Raw genomic sequence first — 20,490 nt, 5'->3', positions numbered from 1 at the left:
TGGATCTATGCATGAGGGCTGTGTAAAGTCCAGAATGACCTTTTGATATAGAACTTTTATCCCTTCTTGTTGTCTTAGCTGCACAATCAGGGAACAAATTTAGATGTTTTATCATCTTTGTTGTTTCAGAGTGTTTGTTTGAATATTTATCCAAATCTGGTTTGTTTGATTTATCTATAAGGGAAGAAACATTCCTCAAGCCCCAGGGTTTATAACTGAGCACAATCTCAAGGCTTCACAGCTCTGCCTGTCTCCACAGAGCACATGTGCTGGTTCATCAGCCACATGTTCTTGAGAAGTGGAACCACTTCCTGATTCCTGTTCTTCTTTGGTCCCCATGCAAGGCTGGGGATCATCAGTGCTGTGACAACTGCATGAGGCAGTTGGCCATTGCTATGAATTGTGTGATCTTGAGCTCATCAGATTGTGATCTGATTCTGGTGGAACTGAACTTATTAAAGGACTTTGTTTCTTATTTTATATTAGCATAAAAAATTTAAAACATTCCATAAAGATCCTTTATGCAAATACATATATGTGTCTACAACTTAGCCAAAACTTCATCCTTGTTACATTACTGTGTAGTGACTTTTTTTACTTGTTTGTCTTTGACCCAGTAACTTGAGTTTTAATTAAAAAAATCCAGCCTTGTGTTGGAGAAATAAATATTTATAAAATTTGAAGTCACTATATAAGTAATGTGATGAAGATATTAAGTTAGACCTTTATGGATTCTTTAAAATTAATTTTTTAAGAATTGAGACATATAAGTGGACATTATTCCAATAAAGTAACTATCTTATTATACCATGATTTTATATTTGCATGATGTAAGTAATATTAGAAGATGGAAATATTCGTTTCTATTTAAAATCTGAAAATCCTATAAAATATAAATATTATTAGAACTTATATATTCAAAAATACTTTGAAAAATTGATATTCTGAGCCCAACTTAGTTTTAGAAATAAACATTGATTTTTATTTGAAAAATATAATTTATTATGACATTTTATAAAGAGTTTTGACTTATTGTTTACACCCAAAGCCAATGATTGCTAAATTAATAAAGTTGATTAATCAAAAAAACAAATAAAAGCTATTATTTAATTTAGGAACACTAAATACTGGAGTGTAACTATGATAATGACTACAATAATTATACATCCTTCTATGCTGTTGGAAAAAATTATAGACAGAATCTAAATTGAATAGAGCCTTTCAATTTAGTCTAGTTTTTCTTCTTTAGAAATTTCCTCCAAAAGCGTAGAAGGATATATAATTATTGTGGTTGTGATCATGGTTATAGTCTAGTATTAAAGGTTTCTAAATTAAATAATAGATCTTATTTTTGATTGACTTTATTATTTTAACTGTCATTGATGGTACTGATCATTAGGCACTGCTGTAGTAAGGTAGTAAGGGATAGACGTGGGGGGGATTCCTGGTGAGGGCTAGGAGGGACTCCATTGGGGCCATTGCAGCCCTCGGCCAGTGGGGGCCACTGTGAAATCCCAAGAACCAAAATAATAACCCAGTTCAGGAAGTTGCCAGTGTTTACATATTTCAACTGTTGCAGACGTTTGAATGGCTAGTTTTTAAAAGTTTAGAAGTTTTTATTGCCCCCCAAAAGAGGTAAAAGCTCTGATAGCGGGTGGCCCACCAGAAGCCATTCACTATCTGCTGTACAGCTGTTCTTAATGAGCCCCAGGTCTGGCCTTTCCATCAGTGTACTCCATTTTGCTAGCCATATGTGAGATAAACAGGGCAAGCCAGGCTGACTTTGATCTGATAGCCATTGCTATCCATTAAGATTTTCTTAGCTGCATTGTATATGGATAGTGTTTGTTGCTAATAATTGCTGTCATGTATTAAGGCTTATCACTTTTCACATGCCACAAACCCAAATATGGAATGACATGCCCTTGAGGATATGGTATTCCATTGGGGAGACAAGGGTATAAATGGAAAATAGTGATGTAATAAGAGAATTACTTTAATGCAGTTATATTCTCTTGGAGGTCTGAAATGCATCTTCAACTCAAAGGTTCCAAACCAACTGCATGTTCTTCCCTGATCCCTCCACGTACTCCCATCCACACTGTGGAAGAATCTCTGGTAATATTTTAGTGTTGTCCACTCAATGAACGGACCCCCCCTCCACTGGCTTCATGAGGCCACATGCTCCACACACCAACTCTACCTGTATACCTCCTAAGTATCTCCTATGTCCCTCTGCTTCTCCTGGCTCTGCCCAAACCCTGGCCAAGCCACTATCATCTACCAGATGGCTGATGTGGCTGTCATCTCCTGCCTTGTCATACATTCCACATACCCACACACATGCACACCATGCCTACACATATACTTTAAGCAGACACATACTTTGCTGTTGCTTTTAGGTTAAAGATAAAAGTATTTAATAAGGTCCCTAACCTACCTCTCCATCCTCGTCTTGTAACAGATACCACGCTCCCTGTTTCCAGCGGATACTTTTGCAGTCAGTTCCCTTTAGTCCAGCAGTCTCAGCCTGACAGACCTCAGCCCAGGTGTCTTCTCCATAGGGAATCTTTCTTAACCTTGTCTAGCTCCTTATGCATTTTCCAAAAGTACCACTTATTCTCTAGCACTAATTGAAGATGTAACTACATTTATTTATTTTTTTTAATTTTTTTTATTTTTTGCTTTTTTTTTTTTTTTTTTAATCTTTCTGAAGCTGGAAACGGGAAGAGACAGACTCCCGCATGCGCCCGACCGGGATCCACCTGGCACGCCCACCAGGGGGCGACGCTCTGCCCCTCCGGGGCGTCGCTCTGCCGCGACCAGAGCCACTCTGGCGCCTGGGGCAGAGGCCAAGGAGCCATCCACAGCACCGGGCCATCCTTGCTCCAATGGAGCCTCGCTGTGGGAGGGGAAGAGAGAGACAGAGAGGAAGGAGAGGGGGAGGGGTGGAGAAGCAGATGGGCGCTTCTCCTGTGTGCCCTGGCCGGGAATCGAACCCGGGACCCCTGCACGCCAGGCCGACGCTCTACCACTGAGCCAACCGGCCAGGGCCTTATTTTTACTTTTGTATTTTTCTGAAGTTGGAAACGGGGAGGCAGTCAGACAGACTCCCGCATGCGCCCGACCGGGATCCACCCGGCATGCCGACCAGGGGGCGATGTTCTGCCCATCTGGGGCATTGCTCTGTTGCAACCAGAGCCATTCTAGCACCTGAAGCAGAGGCCATGGAGCCATCCTCAGCACCCGGGCCAACTTTGCTCCCATGGAGCCTCGGCTGCGGGAGGGGAAGAGAGAGACAGAGAGGAAGGAGAGGGGGAGGGGTGGAGAAGTAGATGGGCGCTTCTCCTGTGTGCCCTGGCTGGGAATCAAACCCGGGACTCCTGCACCCAGGCCGACGCTCTACCACTGAGCCAACCGGCCAGGGCCAACATGTAACATTTATATTTGAGGTTCTTTGTCTCTGTTTCGAGAAGGAAAGAATCTGTTGCCTTCTGTATTGGTTTTTGCTTACCATGGCATTTCTAGCAGATAGGCAGGTCCTGAGTAAATATATACTGAATGAATGACTAATGTTCATATGATGTATAGTAGAGAACAAGGAGAAGGAGCATGTTTGTTTCCTAGGGGAGACTGGGAGGAGTCAGGAATGGTTGAGCTTAGACTGAGGGATAGAAGGGCTTTCGTGGACACAGAGGCAGTGAGTGGGCATTCCAGGCAGGTATTGCTTGAAGAGGCACTAAGCTTGGCAGAGCCTGATTTGTCCAGGGATCTATTCTACAGTGCTGGCTTTTAGAGTGTGAGTTGGGGGAGGGGGCAGTGAAAGATGGGGCTGACAGGAAGGCAGGAAACTGATCAGTATTTTCTGAAAAGGGATTTAGATGTGACCTCTTAATTTTTCAAATTGCTTTTTTGCCACCTGAAGGGCCTGAAATTAATTGGTACATGAAAACTAGCACTTTTTTAAAAAATGAAATATATTAGATTGGAAAACATTAGATTATACTGTGTATGGATGTCTGGATGTGACTTAATGGAACTTCTGTTTCTGATTGTGTGTGTGTGTGTGTGTGTGTGTGTGTGTGATGTACATATGTATGTGTGTATTGGGTTGCAATGTAAAATGTATTTCTTACTGTCGACTAGAGTAAAATGTGAATGTCGCTGTTATAGGTGTTCAGAGCCAATGAATAATTTCAGCCAAGAGAGTGACATGGTCAGACTTCAGTGTTAGATAGGTAACTCTTTGTGTGAGTCTGCAGAGGGTGGAAATAGGAAAATGGTTAGGCAGTTGCAGTAGCCTAGGTGAGGGAGGAAGGCTTCACTAGGGCAGCCAGTGGCTGCTGGGTTGAGAAAGGGAGACACCAGAAGTATTCAGGAGGTGAAACTTGCAGGATTCCATGAGTGGATGTGTTGGGTGGGGAGAGGAGGATCACTTCAGAATGGCTGACCATGGAGATGATAGTCACACAAGCAGAATAACTATTTAAATACACCTTTTACTGATTGACCTAATGATCATCTGGTATGAAAATTTTCTCAGTTTTAGGAGAAATATTTCTCGGATAGTATCATTTGGAGATATTGCAAATCTGAGTAGGTTTTCCTCCCACTGGAGAAGGTCATCATGGGGAATAAGCTATGTGGGTTCCCAGCCCCCTGTCCCAGCCTGGCTGAGGTGCTGTTGTTGGACGGTTTTATCCTCTGGCAGGGATTATTGCTATGGGAAAACATGAAGGCAGTCTGACCTTAGTTTCTCAATGGGTAGGTTTTCCCTGCTGCCCCTCTCGCTCTGACCTATAGCCTCTGTGGCCAAACTGTGTGCTCTGCCTTTCTGTAAGACGGGAGGATATGTTAGTGTTCAAAGGGTGATAGGGTGCCCTTCCCTTTCTTCTTTGTGCTTTTCTTTATTTTCTAAGTTTCTGTAACCTATACTAAATTTTCTGTTTACTATTTATTTAAATGCATGTTCTATTGATAATGCAATTTTCTAGAATGCATAGTACTTAAAATATTTTTTTCTGTTTATAAATGTATACATATTTGTTTTAAACAATTGAAAGGAATTGTTATTAACAATTGCAAGTATATTAAGTAGAATGAGGGCATGTGTAGTAATCCCCCCCCACTGAGAGAAAATCACTTTCACTATCAGGAGAGCTTTTCCTCAGTGAAGTACTGACCCACACAATCACATGTCAGTTACAGGAAGTAGCTGCCACTTGTACATTTTTTTTCCCATTTAGCAAATGGCATGGGCATCCTTTCATGCTGGTTACATATAAGTTTTAAATTACAAATCCAAAACTCTATGCAAGGCAGGGAGGTGCCTTGAATGAGCAAGTGTAATGATGTGACGTGGAGGCCCCGGGTGGCCTGATGAATCTACACCCCTCATCTGAAGAGGCAGCCAATACTTAGAGCTAGTTGTTGTTTTGTCCTGTGGGCTGTCTTTGTTGAATCTTTTAATTTTCAAAGAGAAGCTAGAGATCTGTAATTGTTTCCCCTAAGTGTTCCTTCCAGTTTCCCCTACAGAATGAGGCCAGTCTGCTCCCCGGGGCAGCCAGCCATTCACCCGTTTGCCACATGATGTAGATGGGCCTCATTTTGTTTAAGGTGGCCTTTTTTTTTTTTCCAATGCATGGCATCTCCTTTATCTTTTCTATGTTCTGATCATTGAAATTCTTGTGTCTTTTTCTGCAATACTGGCAGGCACCCCCTCTCAAATTTGAACTGAACAGTAGATTAGCCTGTAAAGTACCTGGTCCGGTACAGTTCTGTTAAATTCTTTAGCAGTGTCAGGAGTTGCACCCTGAATTGTATAGCCACAAGCTGTTGACTCTTCTTTCTTAAATATACTGGGAAGAATTCAGAGATGAGGTCAAAACTACAGAGGCTACGTACATTTGGAAGGCATGTCGCCCAGCAAGTGGGCAGTTCATAGCACTGACTGTGTAGGGGCTGATGGCCAGGCAGCAGGCTCTGTCCTTGGGCCTGAGAGGTATTTCATTCAGTTCACCCGAGAGCAGCTTGCAAAAAGGGTCTGACCATTAGTATAAAGGACTGTTCATCCCCAACACACTGGTGCCAACTAGTGTCTTGTTCGTCACTGTGCTGGCACAGAGGGGGCCTTTTCCTTCCAGATTATTTCTTGATTATACAAAAGGAGACTAACTCTGATGGGTATTCCCCAGTTGGGTACTCACATCTGTTTATTCTTTGAGCCTCCGTTTTCTCTGTAAGATTTGCTTGCTGATGCTGCTAGTCATGGAGTTGTCGAGAGGGTTTCATTTTAACCTCTGTGTGAAAGGCACTAGCACTCAGTATTGTTGGTTCTCTTTATTTTAGTATTTTTTAATGCACAACGTGTACTGCATGTCGTGAGCTTTAAGAATACAGACTTTCCTGGTTGGGGACTGTGTATCGATTTAGGAGCATGGTAGCTTAAAGCAGAGCTGTCACTTGTGGCGTTAACGTGCTTTAAGCAGAAACTGACTTGTTTTGTTTATAGTTTTTGACGTGTTTCTGTTTTGGTCTGACTAGGAGGAGCCTGATCTGGTTAGTGCAATTTATGGCCGAGGGATAGCCTATGGAAAGAAGGGCCTACATGTGAGTATGGACTAGTTATACTTCCCGTAGTGCCTACATGACCTGACTTGGACCAGGGTTTGGTAGAACCGCTCACTGTTTGTTGAGCTCTAGTGGGACACTCAGTGGTGCTGTCCCAGGTCACCAGTGAACAGGTGGCTGCAGGGGATTTACTCAAGGTCAAGTAGATGACTGGGAAGTGGTGAACTGGGAATTTCTACCCGGATCTTCTGAGGTTGATTTTGCCATATTTTCTACTCTGAAAGGACAGTCTTTGTCAGCTTAAACTTTATTTTGTGATGAACTGGACATAGACCAAGAAAAGCATAAGACCTTAACTGAGTTCCTACAAAGTACTCATTGGTAAAAGCAGAGACTGGGCATAATCAGTACAGTAGGACTTGGAATTTGAGTTCTTTTTACAATTCTTAAAGGTTAATTAAAGAACAAAAAGTTCTTTTTTTGATGAGATTTATTTCTTATGCATACTTTTCTCAGATAGGTGTAACTCTATACCCCTGTTTTCCTTAGTTCTCTGAAGAATGCATGAAGAAGGTAGTAATATAAATATATTTTGCTTAACAAAAGCATCATGATATAAAAATAAAGCCTTCCTGAGATTACATAGTAAATAATGAAATAGTCTAAGGGTCAGATCTCCACACGCTCAGTCCAGAACATTATATGTAAAGTTTTTTGTTGTTCTCTTCCTGTGTATGAAAAACATTCAAATGGAATTATTCTTTGAGGGAGAAACATCACTTTTGTATCTTTGCCATTGAAAAAAATTGTACTAATTGGGTGCTGGCATACTGGAGAAATTCCATGATATTAGTATACTTCTGATAGAGAGGACTGAGAGTGAACTCAGATTTTGGAATGACAGGCATCTAGGACAGTAACAGTGTTACGTTCAGAACATCAGCAAATGACTGAAGTTTCCCTAGTAGAGGTCAAAGATAAGCTGCTTGTGAATTCTCATCTCTCTTAATTTTACATCTGGACATGAAATTTACTTATATCATGAATGCATTTTTAATATAAAAGTAGCATGTTCATATTTTTAATGTAAAAGTAATGTGCAAATTTTAAAGAGAACCTATCTAGACTTCTTGCAGTGAAATGTGTAGGCTTAAGGGATTGATTGACTGACTTGGCCCCTTCTGTTCCCACATTCCCACTGGGCAGCCAACTGGTATCCACATTTTTTTGCCTGCAGGTCTCCACATTCTCATATCTTGAAATACATTGATTCAGTGTTTAAATAGGTTAAATTTAAGAAATATTCTATCATCTGTGGAACTTGTGCCAGGTGGTCAGGTCCAGCATTCTGTTGATAGTAGGTAGACTTGAGTAAGTTTAACAATGGTAATATGACTTACTTAACTTGGCAGACATGTCGTACAGAAGCTGAATTCATATTTATTTCTAAATAAGTAGTTATAGCATTACTAAATTATTATTTCAGAAAATCTGTTCCACCTGGTTTTGAGTAACAGTGTGTCTCATACTAAGCTAATGCCTTTTCAAGGACATTAAGAATGCTGAACTTGCTCTGTTTGAACTGAGCCGAGTAATTTCCTTGGAACCAGATCGCCCAGAGGTATTTGAGCAACGAGCAGAAGTGAGTGTGGTTTTCTTATTCCCTCTGTCCTTATTGGATTCATTGAATTTCAGATTTTTTTTTCCTCTTATTTTATTACTTGTAAATTTTAAAGCTCCCTTATCCTTATTGTGTTTTCCTCCTAGGTACTCAATGCTTTTAAACATGGTTGAAATTATTAGAAAACTGTGGGCCGAATGATATTCCTGATTTAAAATATAATAGTAACAGTTAGCATTAAAATATACATTTATGACAAGTATTACTATCAGTATTCATTGAAAAGTATATTACGCATGATATTTATTGTATATATGATATACCTTAGCAAAACTTAATATGACAGTGTGGTCAAAATGAAATTTATAGCCTTTAGAAGCAAGTGCGTGTGTGTGTGTGCGCGTGCGCGCGCTTATCTATAATTCTTATGAGCTAGACCTGTCTACATGGAGTCATAGCTCCGGTAAGGGTGACTGTAGCTAGATCTTGAAGGAACATGACTTGGAGACAAAGAAGTAATGTGGAAATTCCAGGTAGTACCCATAAGAGCAGACACTAAGGGGAGATGCTTTTCAGGACCAGAAAGGCGTGGCCTTGGCCTGCCAGGTTTCTGGGTGACATATCGACAGGAAAGGGGTGTTGCAGGCCTTGCCAAGGTGTCCCTGAGGAGATGATTGGAGACAGATCAGATACCACATCCTGGGGGACAAGGTGGGGAGTGGTGTTTAAATCAGAGAAAAGAGTATGTGTGAAGGCATCACTTTGAATGTTTTTAAATGAAATGCATTCATTTTTCTGTGTTCATAGACTAGTAGCAAACTATCAGGTTTCATGTTGTACATATTTTACTGCACCATGTAAATGCTTTAATTAGAGTTTAATGTATTTAACCTGAATAAAACAACTTTTAATCATCTAATCAAATGGGATTTCATAGTTGAACGAAAGGAAAAAGTTACTTTTCTCTCCTCTTCTGGGAGAGGAAACTTAGCAGGGAAGCACTTAAGTGTTTTAGTAATTCAAAACTATGTGTGATGTTTTTGCTCTCAAAATTAAAGTGTCTTAAATAATATTTCACATTCTTAAAGAGAATTTTATGTTTTATTGGGGATTTGCTTTTCTTTCTCAGTTATTATAACATTTATTATCCCTGGTCTGTGTTGGGCTGTAATCCTGAGGCTTGTGACTTCCCAGATGCCTGCTGGTGCCCAGGGCAATTGTGTGGTGGCAAATTTGTGTTCAACCCTCCCCCGGGGAGGGTTGCTGATGCTTTATCTCTCCATCACTTGGATGTTCTCTTGAAACCTTTATGAATAAAGCATGAATTTAATGTCTACATTCACTTAGAAGAGGACTTGTTCAGCAGATTTAAAAATTTTGTATAGTGAATAAAAAAACTAACTGTATACCCAGAAATGATATTGGTACTTAGAAAAGTAGTCTTCGATTATCTCTAAAATATTATCCCCTCCTTTTTTTTCCAGCTAAAGTATAGCATACCATTTATATATATCAGAGACTATTTTGAGAAATCTTACTTTCTGAAGTAGTCTATGTCTCATGACCATAATGAAACATTTTTAGTGGCTCGGGTCATGATCCTACCTGTTGATTACTGTGCTGGGTTGTGATAACTCAGTTATGTACCTAGTGGTTAACAGAGTAGGTAGGGATGTCAATTCTTCTAAGAATATAACCCCAGACCACTGTGCTTTTTGAGTTATCAGGCATACATTTTGTTTCTTTCCTCTTTCTGAGCTATCGTTCTTGTCACTCGTGATGTGCCTGTTTGAATCCTCTCTCTGTTACTGCTTTGAAGTTTCTGTAGAATAGGAAACTAGTTGGTAAAACTTGATTTAAATGACCTAGATTATAAGAAGAAAATCAACCCTAATTTAAGAACATTTGTTGAGGAGAAAATGCTTGAGCTTGATTGCATGAATACTGATGCCCGTTTGGGATTTTCTTAGTGTTTTTGGTGTACTTTTGCATTCTGAACTAGCTTCTCTGTTGCCCAGACACAACTAGTTGATGGGTCAAAGAGCTTTCCAGACAGGTATTTCTTCCCCTGCTTTTCAGATGACTGTTGAGTTAAGAATTAATGCTATAGGGCTTCCAAAACACCTGCTGCAATCTTAGAAATAGTCATGTAGCATTTACTACCTTTGGAGACAGCTATAGACCATGGAGGGCTCTCTCTGTGTCCAACAATTTCTCTGTTTCATTGGTTCCAAGTGTTCTTTCAGATTTATACTGACATGCCAAATTTTGATCTGAAAGTGAAATTATAGATTAAGGTCACATTTCAAGAAAAGTGACATCTGCCTGTCCAGGCGGTGGCGCAATGGGTAGAGCTTCAGACTGGGACACAGAGGACCCAGGTTCAAGACCCTAAGGTCGCCAGCTTGAGCATGGGCTCATCTGGTTTGAGCAAAGCTCACCAACTTGGACCCAAGGTCACTGGCTCGAGCAAGGGGTTACTCGGTCTGCTGTAGCCCCACAGTCAAGGCACATATGAGAAAGCAATCAATGAACAACTAAGGAACCATAACAAAGAATTGATGCTTCTCATCCCTCTCCCTTCTTGTCTGTCTGTCCCTATCTGTCCTTCTCTCTGTTTCTGTCACAAAAAAGAAAAAAGAAAAGAAAGAAAAGCGACATCTGTGATAACCCAGAAATGGAACAATTACAAGGCAATTGCTTCAGTCAAAGTTCCTTAGCCTCCCCATTGGCTGGACAGAGGAGTGCCTTTCAGCCTGTTGCCTTTGAACCTCACTGCTTAGCACATGGGGTCAAGGATTCTAGTCTGTGGAGAGAGTAGGACTGAGTGGGGTGTGCTGAACGTTGGCAATTTTAAGTCTGATCATTGGAAATTTTCTTCCCTATTACATTTTGGGTTTATAGATTCTATCCCCTTTGGGACGAATTAATGAGGCAGTGAATGATCTTACTAAAGCTATTCAACTCCAGCCCTCTGCACGGTTGTACCGACATCGGGGGACCCTGTACTTCATATCAGAGGTTTGTAATTTTTGCCTTGAAACATTTCCTTTCATGATGGTAAAGATTTCACTTTTTCTTCTACTTCAAAATGTTGCTGTAGATTCAGGTTTCAAGCTGTATAGTAATATGTTGATAATGTAAGACAGGTAGTTATGAGAACATCTTTTTTTTAACTAAAATTGAACCCACAGAGAAATACTAAATACGAAAAACACATTGTCTTGCTTGAGCTATCAGCAGTAACTGATTCCAGACTAGAGGGAAAAAAGAAAGAGAGAAACAGAAGAGAAATTTGGTTCATAGATTATACTTTAATCTTTCTTGCAAATGTCAGCATAGGGAAGCAGGTATGCCTATTATCAATGTGATTATTAAACTTGAATTCCTTTGGCTATTAAAACCCAAGAACTATGACCTGAACTAATATGGCTTCTCTGACTGTGGCTTCTCTCTGTAGGTGACCCAAATCTAACAGGATTATCTTTTATCCTTACAGTGGTATTTATGATGCCACAGTTATCTTTTGGGGGTTATGTAATTTTTATACTAATTTTCCTAATGCAAAAGAAGAAATATTTTTAAAACCTCAGCATAATACATTTGAAGGTTGACTATAACATAATTATTTTAGAGGTATTCAATACAATATTAGTACCAGAAAATAGTTTTTAAAGTTTCTGTAACAGTTAATGACTTAAATATAATTTAAAATAATATTCTTTTTATAGTTGAAACTGCTTAAATTAAAGCTTTGTGAATGTTTCCCATCAATTTCTTAAGAAAATTAATTATTTCGACAACCAATATAAGAATTCCACTTATAATATTTATAAGTCATGAAATGTTTCCTTTAAGTTAAAAAGGGCACAGAATAGACTGGGATTATTTTCTCTACCAATCAGAAGTAGGAAATGTTCAAATATCTAGTGAATACTACTTTATTTTTTCCACTCTGCTTTTTGTAGGACTATGCAACAGCCCATGAAGACTTTCAGCAGTCCTTAGAACTGAACAAAAACCAGCCTATAGCTATGCTATACAAAGGTTTAACTTTCTTTCACAGAGGACTTTTGAAGGTGAAAGTGTTGTGCATTACGTGTACAGTCTAATGATCCTGCTTTTTCTTTTGTGGGTGGGAAGAATTTAGTAGAATTTAGTTTGGCGTGTGCCCAAATGATGTCTCAAGTATATCTGGTTTATTGCAGAAAGTAGTTTGAGTGGACATATTTATTGAGCTCCTACTATTTGGCAGGTACTTGGAGGGCGTGCAGAAGAGGAGTGGAAAAAAGGTGAGAGGAGGGAGAAATGATGCTTTACACATACAAGGGATGCAGTTTGCAAAGTTCTCTTCTCCGTGTGACCTACCGTATGGTAAATACACTAAAGAAAGTAATATGAACAAAGTGCTTTGGAAACAGATAAAAAAGATTCATTTAAAGTTGGAGAAAGTTCCAGAGAACAAGTCGACTTTGTCCAGGACCTTGATGATGAAGTAGGGTTGGTGGGGGAAGAAAGGAGCTGAGGCGGAGAGGAAAACTGAGGGGAGACAGAGGAACATGGAAATTCAGCCAGTCCGTGTGGTAGCCAAATGTGGGGCGTGTGAGGGAGATAGGCCCTGAAAGGGGGTGCAAGGGAGGACCTAAAAAGTCTAGCGTACTATGCTACGCATTTTTTACTTTAATTTGTAGGCCCTGATGAGCTGTAAAACCTAGATTTGCGGGAAAATACAGAGTTGAGGTCAAATCTGTCATTTAGAAAGTGGATTCTGACACAATGGTGGCCGAGGACTGAGAGACATTGATAGTGTTCCAGGTCAGAGGTGGTGATACTTAGTTGGGTTCCCCCAGGAGCAGTTTGGGGCTATCTCTGTGATTCATGGATCACATTGCTATCTCTTGAAGACTGCTCTTGGGAGGAGGGCTTGAGGGAAACAGGAAAGGTGTCATCTTAACTGACTCAAAGTGTCAGGCGGAAATACTACCTCCATCTTGTCCCTTTTTCCTGCCCTTCAGTCTGCGTTCTTGGAGCACATGTTGAGAGCCTGTTGTGCAGTAGGCTTTCTTATGCCAGAAGCGAGCAGGCCAGAAACATGGCTGCGAGCCAAGGGCAGAGCTCTGGGTTTCTGGCCTTCGCCTCTCTGTCCCCACGGCCTGGCACACAGTAGGCACTCTTGTACAGGACACATCAGGTCTGCCCGATTGAAGACAGGTAGTCTGTACAGCTGAAAAACACTTCATTCTGACTAGGAGGCCAAGAGAGTCTTCACTGAGAAGGTTGAAAGCTGTGGATGGTGTCAGTAGCATGTGGTAGGGCAGGGGTCCCCAAACTACGGCCTGCGGGCCATATGCGGCCCGCTGAGGCCATTTATCTGGCCCCTGCCGCACTTCTGGAAGGGGCACCTCTTTCATAGGTGGTCAGTGAGAGGAGCATAGTTCCCATTGAAATACTGGTCAGTTTGTTGATTTAAATTTACTTGTTTGTTATTTTTAATATTGTATTTCTTCCTGTTTTGTTTTTTTACTTTAAAATAAGATATGTGCAGTGTGCATAGGGATTTGTTCATAGTTTTTTTTTATAGTCCGGCCCTCCAACGGTCTGAGGGACGGTGAACTGGCCCCCTGTGTAAAAAGTTTGGGGACCCCTGTGGTAGGGAAAGGTATTCTGGCAGAAAGAACATGATTTTATTACATACAGTCAGGGTGGGGAGGTTTACCTTTAAGAAGGCCACATGTTATAAACTCTCTGTGTTATAGACAGTGCCTGTCAGATAGTAGGTGCTCAATAAGTATTAGTGGGATACATGAATTTCAAGGACAGAGCAATGAATTTGGAGTTGGAAGGCCTTGGTTAGAGCTCTTGCTGTGAATCTTGAACTGCACTACTGGACAGGTTACTTAAATTCTTTCAGCCCCTCCTACATCTATTGAGTAGGGGTGATCCTGCTTTCTGCCTCTTGAAGTGATTGTGAGAATTAAATAAAATAATGTGTGAAAAGTACTTTATAATAAGTTGTAAACATGAGTCAGGTATTAATTATAATGGATTACTTTACATGTGAAATTTTAATTTAATCTGTTTTGTATACTAAAAAAAAAAAATAGTAACTCTCATCCACTAAAAACCAAACCAAAAGGAATTTTGAAAATTTCATTTCCTACACTGCAGAAAATTTCATTTCCTACACTACCTTTTTCAGGTACGTGGAGGAAGTCCTAACAAGGCCTCTGTCTCATCCGTCTGGGCTCCTACTGGCAGTCGTGGGCTCTGAGAGCAATCATTTAAAATGCACTTTGCTTCTTTTTTTTTTTTTTTTTAATTTTTTTTATTTATTCATTTTAGAGAGGAGAGAGAGAGAGAGAGACAGAGAGGAGAGAAAGACAGGGGGAGGAGCTGGAAGCACCAACTCCCATATGTGCCTTGACCAGGCAAGCCCAGGGTTTCGAACCGGCGACCTCAGCATTTCCAGGTCGACGGTTTATCCACTGCACCACCACAGGTCAGGCCTAAAATGCACTTTGAGCAGCTGCCGAGTGGATTTTTCCAGTTACTTGTACCTGCCCTCTGTTTCTCTCATCTTCTCTCAGTCACCATAAATTGAAATTCAGAATCACAGCACTATATTCAAAGGCTATCCCTTGAAAAGGTCATGGAGAGAAAAAGAGTTGAATATAAAAAATACCAACTGTTAGTATTAAGTTAAAAATATTTTTTAAAGTAAACAACTGCAAAACAATGATTTCACTTTTAACTATAAAGTCAGATTTAGGCAGGTAGACAAGGCTCTTGTGTTATTTTGAAATGAGAATTTTTCAGGAAAGAGCTATAACAAAGGCACTAACTACTGATTGGACAAGGACTAAAATTCAGTCTGTTTTATTCTAAATCCACATGATGAGAACCTAGGAACAGTGCTTTCATGGTCTGAATTTTAGAAGCCCCTCGGAAAACCAATCTTACCAAAATGATTTGGTCCTTTCTCCTTTTAACCATGCTCATAAACACAAGGTCAGTGTGTGTAAGAGATGGGAACTTTTCTTTGCACTTTTATGGATCTGCTGTCCAAGGAGGTCAGCGTGTTTACATATTGTCTCATTGAGCCCAGCGGCATCATCACGAAGTATAAAAGGAGCAGAGGGTGTCCCAGTTACACAGATTGGAGATCTGAGTCAGAGGTGAAATGCCTTAATTAAATTAATAAGCTTAGTTTAGCTATCTCTGCTTCTCTTCTTAATTAGAGAGACACAGTATTAAATGGACCAATGAGTTGCGCTATCTTTATATCCTGACATGTCTCTCCAGATCAACAATAGTTTAATTAAGTGGATGATTCCTTATTTATTTTATGATATAATACAATAGAAATACATTAGGCAATATTACATGACAGATTCCAGAGCTGCCCGATTCAGCAGATGTTTCAGACATTTTGGATTTTCCGAGGGGAAAAAACCCAGCAAACTTTTTTTTATCGAATTCTCCCTGTTTTATCTATGTTACAAGGATATTTCAAAAACTATGTATTCTGAGCACATATTTTTATTGGCCTTCACTCCGATAGTGACCTGAGATTGGTCTCTTGGTGACAGTGAGCAGCCTCACTAATGGCTGCCACCAGCTAGTAGGGACGGTGGCCACACAGAATGATGATGCTTGCATCCGCTACATGAATGAATTCAGAGCCAGTTCATATGCTTAGAGATTGATTCATTCAAACGTAGTTTCTTTGTTCCCAATGGCTTAAAATCTTGATTCTGCTATATCCCCTCTTTGGCAGAATGAGGTAGAGAGCTGTGCAGTGATTAGACAGGAACCCTGAAACCAAAGCCTCTTAAAAGCTGAAGAGAAATCAGACTTTGAAGAACTGTGGCGTCCGAGCATGCTGTAAGTGCAGTGGACAACAGATGTCCCCGGGCATCTCCACCAGACGTCCACAAACACTCCAGACTTAATATGCCTCAGCTGGCCTCATAACCCCCGCTGCTGTCCTTCCTCCTGCTCCTCCTCACATCACATAGGTTAACACCCTCCCTTCCCCTTTGTCCCCTAGCCTCAAACAGCCACCCACCCAGTTCTGTCTTAGTTGGCCTTTACAGATGTCTCCCAAATTGGACCCTTCTTTTTTCTCCTGAGGCTCTCTCTCAGTTCGAGTTTCATTATCTCTTGCCTGGATCCCACAGCACCCCCTCCTTGGGCTCTGTTCTCTCCCCTTTCCAGTCTGTCTGCTTTATTGTTGCACAGTGGTGATCCTCTCTAGAGAGTCTAGTCTGTGAGGTCACACCCCTGCCTGCAGACCCGAGTCCGCATTGCTTGCTGGGACTGGCCAGCCTGCAGAGCATGTCAGGGCCCTTCCCTGTCTGGGCCCAACTGACCACACTGGCCTGGTTCCCACCCCTTCCCTCTCCACCACTCCTGCCCATGCAGCCTGCACTCCCGCTGACCCATACCTCCCGATTCTGTGCACACTGCCGCTGCGCAGTCCCCTTTCCTGTCCACGAGGCCTCTGTCTTTACCAAGTTCCTTCTCAGTCTCTGAGACCCAGCTCAGCTGTCACTTCCTTGGTGGAGTCTGTTCTGTATCCCCAGGCTCGGTTAGTGATTTCTTTCTCTTTATTCCCAGAGACTTTTACTCTATTGTAGTTCTTAGTTCACATTCTAATAACTTGGTTAGACATTATTAGCTTTCTAACTTGACTATAAGTTCTTAGAGGACAGAGATAATGACTTGCTCATCTTTGTCTTCCCTGTGCCTCACACCACCCTGGCACATCGTAGGCGCTCAATACATGTTTGTTGAATTAAAAATATAGTTGTAAAAGTTTTTTAAATATAGGACTATACCACAACAGGAAGCCCAACTAACAGTGGCCTTTAACAGGCCTTTAACAGTTCTCAAATATTAAAATTTACCTGTTGTCATCATTCTACCAAACAGTATTCAGTTGGGTTCCTTAAGGAGCAGGTGCAGTCCTACTGTTGCCTCTGAAGAATTTTAAAGAGCCAGCCTCTCTTGCCCTGCTACCCCCATCCCCGACTCCTGAGACAATCAAGAAGCAGGGATTAAATAACATTTTGAAAAGAATTAGGGTTGTACTACTTTTGCAAAATGCTTTTGTGTGCCTACCAAATCATTGAGTATTTATTGAGTGCGCCTACTATGTGCAAGGCATGTGACATCCTTTAGTAGTTTTCTGCTGTGAACTTTCTAATCAGGTATGAAGTGATTGTCACAGAAGTTTTATAGTCTTTCCCACTGAAGCTATTAGAGATCATGATACTTTGTAGCCATTAACTTAATTAAGTTACATCTTTCCCTTGGGAACTGTGGGAAATGTCTTCCTAATTTTTGTTAAAGTAAATAATCATAATGGAAAATACATTCACTGGTTTAAGCCTGGGATGTTGATTCTGAAACAGAATGGTGCATAATGTGAGTGGTTTTCACAAGGTGAATCCTGCAGTGGCCAGGCCTGCTCTGTTTCCTCTGGGCTCGTCCCCGAAGCCCACTGCCCCCATGGCCTCCCTACTCCCTTGCCCCTAGCCGCAGACCTGGCTTTGTGCTGGTAGACGCAAGGCCCCAGAGCCCCCAACTGTACATTTTCTGTTTTATTTTGTTACACTATTTCTTTTTCCTCGGAGGTCCGGGGGTCCTTCAGATAGCCAATCTCCCAGCCTATTTGCTTGTTTTGTAAACAAGGTTCACCTTGGGCTTGCTTTTTTCCCTCTTTTGTTGGTTCTCTTTTATTGCTGCTAGTTATAACCATTTTGAGTTATCTCACACAGCCATTAGGCCTTGGTTTGTTCCATGGGGCTTTTATTAATTAAAGAAATTATATTAATAAGAAGGGGATATCATTAGACTGATGAAAAGGACAATGAGAAACTGTTTTCCCATTTTGAGAGGGAGAGACTTAAGGCTCTGCTGTTGATCATAGTAATGGAAATTGCGGGGATATCATTAGACTGATGAAAAGGACAATGAGAAACTGTTTTCCCATTTTGAGAGGGAGAGACTTAAGGCTCTGCTGTTGATCATAGTAATGGAAATTGAATCCTGCAGATTCATAGTTTATTGTACTTTCTCTTTCTTTTTTTAAAAAGTCCTCCTACTAAAAAAGTCTCTGTGAGATCATGTATAATATATAAGTCCTTTAATGATTTAAGTGAAGCTCCATTTTAACAGTTATGCAAATGAAATAATTTACTATATGCTTTTATAGGAAGCTATTGAATCCTTCAAAGAAGCTTTGAAGCAGAAAGTTGATTTTATCGATGCGTATAAAAGTCTGGGGCAGGCCTATAGGTAAGTCGAGTAATAACAGTTGGGGAGGAGGGAGGGTTTTAGAGCAGTGGTTCTCAACCTTTTTGCACTTGGGGACCTGTAAAAATACAGGGAGTGCTATGGCAGAAATCAGCCTGAGCATAAGCAAATTCAACTAAGATCATTGGTGTCTATACTCTTCATAAAGCATCAGGGTGGTAACTCTTCCGTGGACTGACACAGTTTCTGGTGGACCAGTGATTGAAGAACACTGGTTAAGTGTGGGGAAGCAAGAGAACCTCACATGATACTGATATCTAAGTGAAGTTGCGTGTCTTAGCCAGAAGAAGTCATTCTGAATTGCAAAGGCATCTTCTCCGGAATAGAAATGAAACCCATGTATCAGAGGAGATAGCATGATGTGTATTATTAATCTCTTAAAACAACTTTAGTTTGTGTATATAGTCTACAAAATGTGAGTCTTCCCTGGGCTATTGTTTAGAATAGCGACATCATTAGCTATTGCATTATAGATGTTGCTTTTTTTTTTTTTTTTTTTTTTTTTAGGCCATAACTAAGGTTAATACTCACATCACATTGATCTGTCTGAGGATTCCTTGAATAGACAGGTGGAAATGTTAAAATTCTGATACTCTCTATCATAGGGGTTGGGAACCTATGGCTCGCAAGCCAGATGTGGCTCTTTTGATGGCTGCATCTGGCTTGCAGACAAATCTTTAATAAAAAAAATAATGTTAAAAATATAAAACATTCTCATGTATTACAATCCATTTATTTCCTACCGCTCATATTCATGGTTGTGGGTGGCTGGAGCCAATCACAGCTGTCCTCTGAGACAACACCAAATTTTTATTGGATAATGCGTAACGTACACAGGTTGTTGTATGGCTTTCACGGAATTACATTTTAAAATATGTGGCATTCATGGCTCTCTCAGCCAAAAAGGTTCCCGACCCCTGGTCTATCAGGAATGAGTACTTCTGCCTAGCCCCTGGCTTCCTGGCTCCAGGGGGGAAGTAGAGCTAGCTACTCCTACTCTGGCTTTGAAAAAATATATGTGCTCTGACTTATTCAGAGTGATTATACAAGTTAGAAAAGAAAGATATTAACAGAAATTCCCTTCAAAATTCTGTTAGATACCTTATTTGGGAAAGATTAAATTTGAGATCTTATTTAACTGATGGGACAGCTAGAGAAGCTCTGTCATCTGTCATCCTGACTTGAAGAAAGTGTATTTGGCCCTGGCCGGTTGGCTCAGCGGTAGAGTGTCGGCCTAGCGTGCAGAGGACCCGGGTTCGATTCCCGGCCAGGGCATATAGGAGAAGCGCCCATTTGCTTCTCCACCCCTCCGCCACGCTTTCTTCTCTGTCTCTCTCTTCCCCTCCGCAGCCGAGGCTCCATTGGAGCAAAGATGGCCCGGGCGCTGGGGATGGTTCTGTGGCCTCTGCCTCAGGCGTTAGAGTGGCTCTGGTCGCAATATGGCGACGCCCAGGATGGGCAGAGCATCGCCCCCTGGTGGGCAGAGCATCGCCCCTGGTGGGCGTGCCGGGTGGATCCCGGTCGGGCGCATGTGGGAGTCTTCTGACTGTCTCTCCCTGTTTCCAGCTTCAGAAAAATGAAAAAAAAAAAAAAGAAAGAAAGAAAGTGTATTTGGATTTGCTTTAGGTTTAAGGGGTGATATTTATCCTTCCTGTCCCATGCAGTTGTTGGGAATAAAATTGAAACTACATAAAAAGCACCCAGTAAATAGTAAAGTGCTGTGTAAGTACAAGCTGTTACATTTTAAAAAGTAGTCATTATTTATAGGAAATTGACATATATTGGATATTTTGAAGGTACTTTATTATTTGAAAACATTTTAATATGTAAAATGGTTGGTCAGTAATAACCATTTCTACTCTGAAATGATCACAAGTCTAAACTTCTTTTTTCAGAATTTTAAATTATATAGCAATATACTAAACTTTAAATAAAGTAACTTTGGTGACAGAAAAATAGACAATTTTAAGCTTATGAAT

At 40.8% G+C, this 20,490-nt stretch overlaps 1 protein-coding gene across 7 annotated transcripts in view; it reads left to right on the top strand.

Annotated features, from left to right (window-relative positions):
* Positions 1-20,490, top strand: part of TTC13 (tetratricopeptide repeat domain 13) — a 127,058-nt gene that overhangs the window by 78,659 nt on the left and 27,909 nt on the right. For 3 of the 7 annotated variants that reach the window (XM_066235913.1, XM_066235866.1, XM_066235856.1), the window contains exons 5-9: positions 6,544-6,609; positions 8,120-8,212; positions 11,096-11,212; positions 12,160-12,270; positions 18,411-18,493. In XM_066235913.1, the coding sequence (XP_066092010.1) occupies positions 6,544-6,609; positions 8,120-8,212; positions 11,096-11,212; positions 12,160-12,270; positions 18,411-18,493 (470 nt within the window). The remainder of the gene's footprint in view (positions 1-6,543; positions 6,610-8,119; positions 8,213-11,095; positions 11,213-12,159; positions 12,271-18,410; positions 18,494-20,490) is intronic. The other 4 variants (XM_066235905.1, XM_066235892.1, XM_066235876.1 and 1 more) reach the window with 3 other exon arrangements.

This window comes from Saccopteryx bilineata, chromosome 1, assembly GCF_036850765.1.
Source record: "Saccopteryx bilineata isolate mSacBil1 chromosome 1, mSacBil1_pri_phased_curated, whole genome shotgun sequence".
Lineage (NCBI taxonomy): Eukaryota > Metazoa > Chordata > Mammalia > Chiroptera > Emballonuridae > Saccopteryx > Saccopteryx bilineata.
Note: the sequence above shows the minus strand (reverse complement) of the source record. Positions and strands in the feature narration are given on the sequence as shown.